The following is a 10110-nucleotide window of genomic DNA, read 5'->3' as shown; positions in this document are numbered from 1 at the left end:
AAGAACGGCAAATAAACTTCGATTCATATTTAGTATATGCTCTATACTCACATGTTAGAATTAAGGGAAAATGTTGAAGAAAGCAGAAAGAATAAGGATTAGTTAATATAGTTGGTGCCAAATGGCAAAAGAAAATTTCAACATTCAATGATTCCTAATCAGTACAAAACAATGATTGGGTTAAGACTGAAAGCCACATGATTAACAATATTTTAATCAACCCATTCATAAACAACTTTGACTTCTCATGCATAGCATACTAACACAAGTTATACAGCGTACCTACTAAGAAGTTAGAAACTGTAACTTGATTCAGTTATGAGATTAGATTCTCATGATTCAGTCGCTCAAAGTGTTCTATCATTAAACATCTTCATTTGCTAAATACTACTATATCAAACGGCCTTTCTGATTCTAATATCTTGGTATAGATCCCCTACATGTTACCTTTCGTACAACAAACGTAGTTTTATTATATGCAAACCATGATCGATCCCTTCAATATAGATTCTTTGTAGTTTTACTGAAACCAAACCAAATGAAATTTGTATTAAACCAAACATATGAAAAAGGTGATATACCCATACTTTTAGGCTAATCTCAAGATTCAAACTCCCAAATGAACTATGAAACCTCCTCAAACCTATTTTTTACAGATACGATCTTTAGATAAAATTAAAGACCTAGCTTAGAACAAACAAGCAATGCAAGCAAAAGAAGAAAAAATTTAAAGAAAACGAGATATTAATGAGTTCGTAAATATGTCAAAAATACATCGAAATGACATATGAACAAATTCACAAATTAAATTAAATCCAACAGAACACACAAAAACGCTTTGGAACTCAAATAAGCTACGAAATCGTAAGCATTTGGGAAAATAATTAAAATTCAGGACTGGCTTATAAAATCATAAAATGGGTACCGGTACACCTACAATGTGGACACAACTATACAACTGCTTATGGTTTTGTGAAATATCGGTGTAATTCAATTCTGGAATTCCAATCATATAAGATCCAATCATATTCGTCCACTAACAAATAACTGTTTTCAAATGATCACGATGTTACAACTTAAAAAATAATATGAAAAGTGTATTATTGAGGGCAGAATTTGCAGCTAGATAAAGATGGAAATAAGTCTTAATACTATGCTTCGTATGGGCACTCACATTTTTTCTTGGAACTCATCAGTCATCCCCTTCTTATTTTCCTCCTCTTCGTTAGTCAATAGCATGTGATGCTTGGAATTTAGAAGTGTATTTTAATCAACTAAAGAGGTACCATGAAAGTAAGTTGAAACCCGCAAGTCTTCCCCTAATTCATTCTGATTCCTGCCATGGTTTGTCTTATTTCACAATGGGATTTTTTTAAGTAAGCCTGATTTAACAAATTACACGGATCTATTAGTACACATAGATATGATTAAAATTTATATAAATATGAATATATTATATATACATTCAGAACTAACTTTGAACATTTTTGCAAATCCTTTTACAATGAAGTATTGGGCCAAGTGATCATGAAAGTAAAGTTTAACTCATAATGCATAAAGCTATCTCAACTTTTCTGTATCGCTTGATGTTGTTTAAAGTAATGTTGGGAAGAGATTTAATTGTATTGCGTATTTGTACGATAATTTTTTATTCAACTGTGACATTTTCTACTCAGTCATCCTTATTCTAAAATATTCCGTCTCTTATAAAAAATAATTGACCAGGTGACCATAAATCATCTAATGTCTTTTAAAATGCTAAAGGTAAGGATAATGGGATCCTTAATTATGGATAAATTATTGAAATCAGATTCAAATGAAGCCTTCTAAAATTTATAGTATTAGTTTTCACTTTTCATACACTCAATTTTCATGAGCTGGTCTCTGAACTGGCTCGCCGTTGACGTACTTCACAACTTAATCAAAACCACTAACCATTTCCCCGTTAACATTTGAAATCACATACGTCAGGGCCTACTTTATTCCTCCACTCCTACGATTAATCAATTCTATAAAACTTTATTTGTATAATTGCAATATTGTTATGCAAGGCTGTTGTCATCTGCTTTTATTATTTCCTTTTCTTTATCAATATTATGTTTATACCTTTGTCCTATCAATTTTCGGATATCCGATTTATACCCACCCTTAACCAACAACTTACGAGTAAATCTTAATATTTTTGCTGAATAATAGAAGAAATGTAACAGTCAGGGCCGTCTTTTAGCACGTGCAAGTGGAGCGGTCGAACAGGGTCCAAAATTTTAGAGGGTCCATAATTTTTTTTGGTTTAATAATAGTTATAAATTTAAAATTATATATTTATAAAAATACCAGAAAACTTTATTTGAATTTAATTTTCATATTTATAACCAATGAATATAAATTACAATTCTTTACTTAAACTAAAAATGCAATAAATTATGAAGTAATTAGTATTTATATCAATTATATATTTTGGAAAGTAAGAAATAGTTATTGATGTGTGTTTGAATATTCAATGGCAGTATAGAAAGTTAACATTTTAATTTAATTATGTTAAGGAAACAATTATCAATTAGTGATTATAAATAGAGAGAACAAAATATCATTTCTTTACTTTTTTTAAATAAAAAAATAAAAAAGAGAGTCGTGTCTAATAAAAATAGGAAAAAAATTAACATACAACTTCTGTCGACAAGAAAAAAAGAGTGTCGTGTCTAATCAAGAGAAAAAAAACGTAAAGAAAAACTGAAAAAGCTAGAAGTGGTTAGAAGAATGATCAAATTTGATGATTTAATTAATGATTTGGCATTAAAAATGTCAAATGATCATTTTTAATGATTTTTATTAAAAACTAGAAAATGGTGATGGGGGTATTTAAATATAAAATAATTAAATTTGAAGTGTTTATTTTATACTTTAATGATATTTTGTGAAAAATCTAAATAGCTTCAAATCATTAAAAGGGTCTTAATTTTTTTTTGAACAGGGTCTATATAAAATTTAAGACGGCCCTGGTAACAGTTATTACGTTATACTTTAAATGGCTGATTTTAATGGAGAAATAATTTCCTGGTTATAAAGTATATATTAGAAAATATCTTCACAATGAAAAAAAGAACGTATCCTTATTTGTATAATAGCTTTGCAGGGCTATGTTCTCTGCTTTCTCATTTCCTTCTGTTTACAGTATAAAATGATTTTTAAAAATTTTGGCCTGTATTTTGTTCAAAAATTTGTTTTGCCTGTTTTGTTGCCAGTCTATGTCCCGTGATGTTATCAAATCTAGGATGTGATTATATAGTCATTTTAGATTAAATATTTTAGAATAAAACTATTTTACTATATCTTCTGCTAAATATTTTCCAATCATATTAAAATATATTTGAGCTCAATACAGCTTGAATAGTATAAGTTATCTTACATAATTTTAGTAAAGTATTTATTTTTATTTTCATTTTTTGTTCATTTTTTCATTCATTTTGGATATAACTGGTAACCATCACAAAACATTAGAAACGAATATACAAAAATCTATAGGAATGATTATTTCTTATCATAATTAGCAAGTAACAATATTATTCTATATTATTCTACAATAAAAGAAATGAGAAGAAATGAAAAATAAAAATATTTCTTATAAATGATAAAAAAGTTTTGAAAGGTTTGGTAATGTATTATTTCTCTTCATTTTTGGTCACTATTTATACCCAAATGTTACTTCTAAATACGCTATATACTCTAGTGTTACACAAAACTGATAAAATAACCAATAGAAACACAATTTCTTATTCCCTTTGTTTTTTAAAGATGTATGTTTTGGTGTTTTCACACATATTAAGAAAACACATTAACTATACATCATTTTTAGAAATTATCAAATTCCAATGCATTTTAATCAATGGTCTTTCAATAAATTCAATCAATTTTATTGAAATTTGCAATTTTTGTATAGAAAAGATAAAAAATACATTTTTGTGAAACAATTTATTTTTCTAAAACATCTATCTTAAAAAAACAGAGGGAGTATTTTTCAAACAAATATCTAAGGAAGGAGGTCAAGACGTGGTGAAACCTTAAAAGTTGTCAGAAGACGCCGGAAAGATAACTGCTAAATACAAAGCATAATCCTGATTAGTACCTTAGAGCATCATTAACCCTAACACTCTTAATGGGGTGCTTAATCATTTTTTAGTAATAATTATGTTTTAAAAACCCAAATTAAGAAACCTCTAAATTTTGATCCTCCAATGCAAGTTGCTTATTTTGAAGTGCTTAAAAGAATATTAAACATTTGAAACTTGTGAGTTTGGTGAGAATGAGATAATGTGATATTGGTTTGGATTGGTGAGAAGAGAGAAGATGTGATCTTGGTGAGAAGAGAGAAGATGAGATAGTTTGGTGATGAAACTATTGAGGAGATAATATGAATTGGTCCAAAGAAAGAAACAGTTTTGTCCAATTTATAATGGCTGATACAAGTCTTTGTATACAACCTCATGACATACAAGACATACAAATGCATACAAACGAGACTACTCATGGCTACACATACCTTAATACAAAGAATACTCTCTTTAGTTAGTCTGGTCTTGGGGAACCAAAGATATATGAAGAATGCCAGCTTTGCCTCGCAGTAGAGCGGAACCCTTGATGAAAACAGGGCATAAAAAACATAAGTATATACATCTCAATTCTTCTGAAAGTATATCTATAATCAAGAGCACCAACCAGGAAGCAAAAGTATCTCCGACTCTTTCGAAAATGGTCAAAGCAGCCATTAAAATCCTGCAACAAGTTTAAAGAGGAAGAAGATAAGACTTTAGTTTTACAACAAGAAAAATGACAAACCAATACTGGCACCAGAAACGAAGCCTCACTATGGGACCTCAATGAAAAGATGAGAGTCATACACAAGCCCTCTCGTTAGAAACGATCCAATCATTGTCTCACACCTGATAGAGAGATGAACTAACAAACAATAAGTGTTTAAACAGCATCGTCAATCCACAAAATTATTGTCAAGTAAAACTTTGTAGATTCAGAACCAAAGATTTCAACAAACAAGAATCAACAAGCAGAATCAATCAATGTATAGCTTAGATCATCTCAACCAAGTACACATACTGAAGCACGAGAAATAACTTGAATCCGAGAGGAACGAAAATGGACTGTGAACGAGATTCCGATTCGATGTATTGGAGCAATATTCGAAAAATTGGATTTGATACAGAAACTAGCAACAGTGAACTAAGATTAACGCCGATCGCTATCGATAAACACAATCTCAAACAAGGCGAAGAAGAAGATGAATCGATTTTCCTATTTGAACCGAATGAACACAGTACCTCCTGAGAATGTAAATGAAATCGAAATACTGCAGGGAGAGTTCGAGGGAGCTGGTTTCGAGACGCCGGCGAAAGGAACGGATTGATCGGTGGAATGTGGGTGGTGACCGTTACGCAGACGGTGGCGAGAGAGAGAGGCTTGAATGAATGCCGCGTGTCCCTTAAGCGTCGACTCCTGCATAGCTTAATTAAGCGTCGCTGCTTCTCATTATAGGTAATTTTCTTTTATTTTTAATCAAAATTAAGTTAAGCAACTGGTATAAGCAGTCCCGTTAAAGATGCTCTTAGTGATTAGTATGTCTCTTAATGCTTTTTACCAACATAAACATGGCATGTGCCAGCTATGAACACACACACACGACCACTTAATTAGTAATTTAGTACTAACTAGTGATTTCTCCTTTATTCACGCTTTTAATCCTAAATTAAATAGACATTAAGGTTTAATAAAGTACACAGCTGCAAACAGTAAACTGAAAGTGATTTTTTCTTACGTACTTGGACTTATTAGTTCTATGTGTTAACTGTTATGTGATACTCCATTCGTTCCTAAAAGATGATTGTTCTGAAAAAAGTATTTTTAAAAGATAGTTGTATTATGTTTTTTATGAAAAAATTACAAATTTTAAGAAAATTAATTGATTTTATTAGATTATTATTAGCCAAAAGTTGTTGAAGATTGAAAACTACAAAAAATAATAAGTTTATTATAATGATTTAATGTATTTTCTTAATATGTGTAAAAACACTAAAAGTCTATCTTTTGAAAATAGAAGGAGTAATTTTTAGTTCTTTACAAACCTTTTATTTTGTTATATTTTTAGAGGGTAAGATAGCGACCTCAGGTTTATTTCTAATTGATAATAATAAATGCTTTATGGTAAGCTTTGATTAGTTATTTTCTAACTTGGAAGATAGAGGAAGACTTAAGATTTTCGGTTAGGTTCATCCCCCCTCTGCTTATTACAGCTAATCACCTGCTCATAATGAAAATAATTTAGAATACTTAAGGCGAATAGGCGATGGTTTATAAATAGTGATATGCTGTTATTGCATATATATATGTAGACATATATGCAATATAGTGGAGGGGGGCAGAAAGAGACACTACAATGCCGATGCGTAGCATTTAGATGGATGATCATGCAATTATTATTGTAGCAATAATGAAGTATGCAGAGGCAAATAAGATTTGGTTATAAGAAGGAAAACTGAAAAGAGACTGGAAGATCCTTAAACCCAACAAGTGGGGTACGTGCGTACCGCATGAGGAGGGATGGCACCTTACCCTCCCATATCACTTGGTTAACCCATTTACATTTATTTTATATTTTTTTATGTTTTATGTTTTTTTTAACCTAGAGATATCTCATACCCAAAAACTAATTCTAGGTTTAGAATAGTTTGAGTAGCAACAGATTTGAATTCAGGTCTTTAAAAATTTTGGAACACCATATACCACCAAACCACTGACTCGTGTTTTTTTTATGTTTTATTCCTACTTGTATCATTATTATCTGTTGCTAATATTTACCACACTAGCATATTCAAGTAACTGATGACAAAAAAAAGAAGCATATTCAGGTAACTAAATAAGAAAAGCGTTTGCGTGTTTTTATTTTAATTATTATGTAGTGAATATTTTTTCTAAAATGTCTATCTAGAGAATATAACGATGTCAATCATAATCTATAATATTATTTGCGAAATAATTTTTCGCAATGAAACTTTTACCTTAAAAGTTATAGTAGTTATATACCATTAATGAACTTTATATAACCAAAAACGAATTTTATGTTATTAATGTTATATTTATTTGTTATATTAAATAACTAATTACTATAATTTAATATAATAAATTGTTAAATATATATTTTAATAGGTAAGATAATTCTTAAATATATGTGTTATTATTGAAAATAATATCTTCTATTATCAAATATCACGTTAAAAGTTATAGTAGCTAATATCAATATTATATTTCATGAATTTTATATTTAATTTATTATATAACAAAAAATAGGTTACTAATACTAGATTTATCTATTATATTAGATAATTAATTATAACTAAATATAATAAATGGTCAAAATATATTTTAAAAAGCAAGATTACTCTATGATATACTTGTTATTATCTAAAAATAATATTTTTGAATATAAATTTAAAAATTAAGATATAATGCATTTTATAGTTAAAAATAATTAAGAAAAAATATTTGTATAAATATATCTTCTAAAATATGTTTAATTAGTAAGTGTTTTTTAAAATTTGAACACAATATTAATCATAACTTTGATTGATAAAAAATTCATATATAAATAATTTGATGTTTATTTTTTAAATATAAATAATAACTTACCATGCTAATTTTGAATTAATAAAATATAAACTAATAAATACTTATAAAAAAATTATGTCCGCATGTGTAATCAAACCACCTAAATTTATTGATTATAACGAAGTTGGAGAGCTTAGGCACGTCGCATTTGACCGAGGGCAACATTTGCATATTATGGATTTCAATATTATATGATTCGTTTTAAAATTTAAGATATAATGATTAGTTTTTGCATAATTGGTTTGGCTGCTTGTTGTGAGAATATTTTTCAAAAGCAAGATACAAAAAAATCGAGATGGGGCATCGCCGCACATGGAGGCATGGACACATTCGAAACTACAAAAAAAAAAGTGCCTTGGTACGTTGTGATATTATTAATTCAATTTATGTTAAGAAAACATATATTTCTGGAAAATAAAGTTACGTTGATTGGGGATACAAAAAGAAGCATCTTCTGTTATCATTTAATTAACCGCTAGTGGTGAGATAGAAGCTTATACAATTATGTAATGTGCTTTGCTTATCATTAACATGAATTAATTACCTTAATAATTCCTGCTGGCTGCTATCCATGTGGTTGATTTTTATTTATTTCAAATTTTCATCTGTAGCAAAACTTTAAAAAGTTACTTAAAACCTAGAAAAAAGAAAAACTAAGAACTTATTTCAATTTGATTTTAGCTTGGCAACATTTTATGAACGATTATTCAAAATTCAAAAGTCTTTTTGTCAACAGAGTTAGTACCTTTGTTTTCTTGCAAACAAATTTTAATGTCTTTTCATGTTTACTGTATAATCAACAGAGTGATAGATACATCAAAATACGAATCTTATCCTGTATATATATATAAATTAAGGGCCAAGCATTTGTTCCCATAACCGGTCCATAAGCACAATTATAAAAAACAAATACAGTACTTTTTAATGTGAACCATAATAATTAAATATATATATATAACCCTAATCAAAATACAATTGTTTACAATTGTTTCTATAATTGTGTTTTTATAAAAACAAATATTTTTCAATGTGAACCATTAATACTTTTTAGAGTTATACACTATTTAAAAAAAAAACAGAGAAGACAATTTCGTAATTATCTCAAAAACTTGGTGGCATTTTGTTTTCCCTTCACTATTTAAACTTCGTCTCTCTCAAATGCTCAAATCCACTCCCTCGTGAGAAGAAAGAAGAAACAGCAGTTCAAGATCCCGTCTTTTCCTACTTCAACATTGACTAAACAGAGAAGAAAGAAAAAAAGAAAACAATGACCGAAGGTGTCGGAAAATGCAGCAAGATCCGCCACATTGTGAGGCTCAGGCAAATGCTCCGGCGATGGCGAAACAAAGCACGTTTATCCTCGGTCGGCCGCTTTGTGCCATCGGATGTTCCATCTGGACACGTGGCGGTGTGCGTGGGAAGTGGTTGCAGGAGATTCGTGGTGCGCGCGTCGTACCTGAACCATCCGATCCTGAGTAATCTCCTTGTCCAAGCCGAGGAGGAGTACGGTTTCGTTAACCAGGGACCGCTGGTTATCCCTTGTGAAGAATCGGTTTTCGAGGAAGCCATCCGGTTTATTTCCCGGTCGAACCGGTGTACTACTTGTCCCGACGATCTCCAGAAATGCCACGTAGGAATCAACAGCAAGCTTGATCTTTTGATCGAATCTCGGCCGTTGCTTCACGGCGTTGTAGAGAAAGCCGTCTGGTGATTCTTTTGAGATCGACGGTGAAGAGTGTCGGTTTTTTGACCCGGTTTGAATCGGTACGAGTTTGATCGCCATGTGAAGGAAGAAGACAAAATTATGAATAAATCGTCATTGATTCGATGGTGCTAATTTTAATCGCCTTCGGGTTACTTTTTAATTCATATTAAATATTTGATTATATTGGTACTCACTGAGTAGAGAAGGAGATGGCGGTTAAAAGGTGTGTAAGCCGGGTTCGATACCAAGTTGACTGTAAATGTAATAAGACAGATGAACACTCGGTCGGATGAAATAGGGAGGAGGTTTCAAAGGGCTTCTGATTTGAGTATTAAGTATTAACTCATTTCTCTGTAATTTCTTACAATCAATATTTATGTTTAAGTACTTTCAAACATCACTATTTCCTAGAGAAATTGCAATGCTGATTCCAGTAAACTTCTACTTTTTTTAATTTATGTTTTAGTTTAAAACATCAATTTTTGTTATATAAAGAAAAAAAATTAAAAAATCAATCTTCTGTATTCAAAGTAAATACAGTCTTTTTTTCAATAAAATACAAATTAGTGAATTACTACTATGAGTTCATCTTTTTAACTGAAAGTGATGTTTTGGATTTTAACTAATGCAATTGTTTTACAATAAAAATATGTAGAGTAGAATTTTATTGAAAAACAAATATATTAAAATAAAATTATGTTTATTAAAATCTGTATAAATACTAAACTATTATA

At 29.9% G+C, this 10110-nt stretch overlaps 2 protein-coding genes across 11 annotated transcripts; one reads left to right on the top strand and one right to left on the bottom strand.

Moving 5' to 3' along the window:
* Nucleotides 1-1013: 1013 nt before the first annotated feature.
* On the bottom strand, nucleotides 1014-5707 carry LOC108820958 (HVA22-like protein h). Of its 10 annotated transcripts, none has more exons than XM_018594000.2 (5): nucleotides 5331-5707; nucleotides 4896-4953; nucleotides 4714-4770; nucleotides 4538-4631; nucleotides 1014-1382 (listed from the first exon to the last, which is right to left on the bottom strand). In XM_018594000.2, exons 1-5 carry the CDS (start codon nucleotides 5509-5511, stop codon nucleotides 1320-1322), a joined length of 453 nt encoding a protein of 150 aa, XP_018449502.1. In that variant the 5' UTR covers nucleotides 5512-5707; the 3' UTR covers nucleotides 1014-1319. The 10 variants fall into 10 exon arrangements, 4 of the variants coding, with proteins under 4 accessions (XP_018449502.1, XP_018449505.1, XP_018449501.1 ...); XM_018594003.2 differs by having other exon boundaries at nucleotides 4871-4953; nucleotides 5331-5699; XM_018593999.2 differs by lacking the exon at nucleotides 1014-1382 and having other exon boundaries at nucleotides 4108-4631; nucleotides 5331-5697.
* Nucleotides 5708-8755: 3048 nt separating this feature from the next.
* On the top strand, nucleotides 8756-9855 carry LOC108820713 (protein SMALL AUXIN UP-REGULATED RNA 12-like). The gene has a single exon (XM_018593716.2). The coding sequence runs from the start codon at nucleotides 8939-8941 to the stop codon at nucleotides 9380-9382; it is 444 nt and encodes a 147-aa protein (XP_018449218.1). The 5' UTR covers nucleotides 8756-8938; the 3' UTR covers nucleotides 9383-9855.
* The last annotated feature ends 255 nt before the right edge of the window (nucleotides 9856-10110 follow it).

The sequence above is a fragment of the Raphanus sativus genome, chromosome 8 (genome assembly GCF_000801105.2).
Source record: "Raphanus sativus cultivar WK10039 chromosome 8, ASM80110v3, whole genome shotgun sequence".
NCBI lineage: Eukaryota > Viridiplantae > Streptophyta > Magnoliopsida > Brassicales > Brassicaceae > Raphanus > Raphanus sativus.
This window is presented reverse-complemented; position numbering and strand designations above follow the sequence as displayed.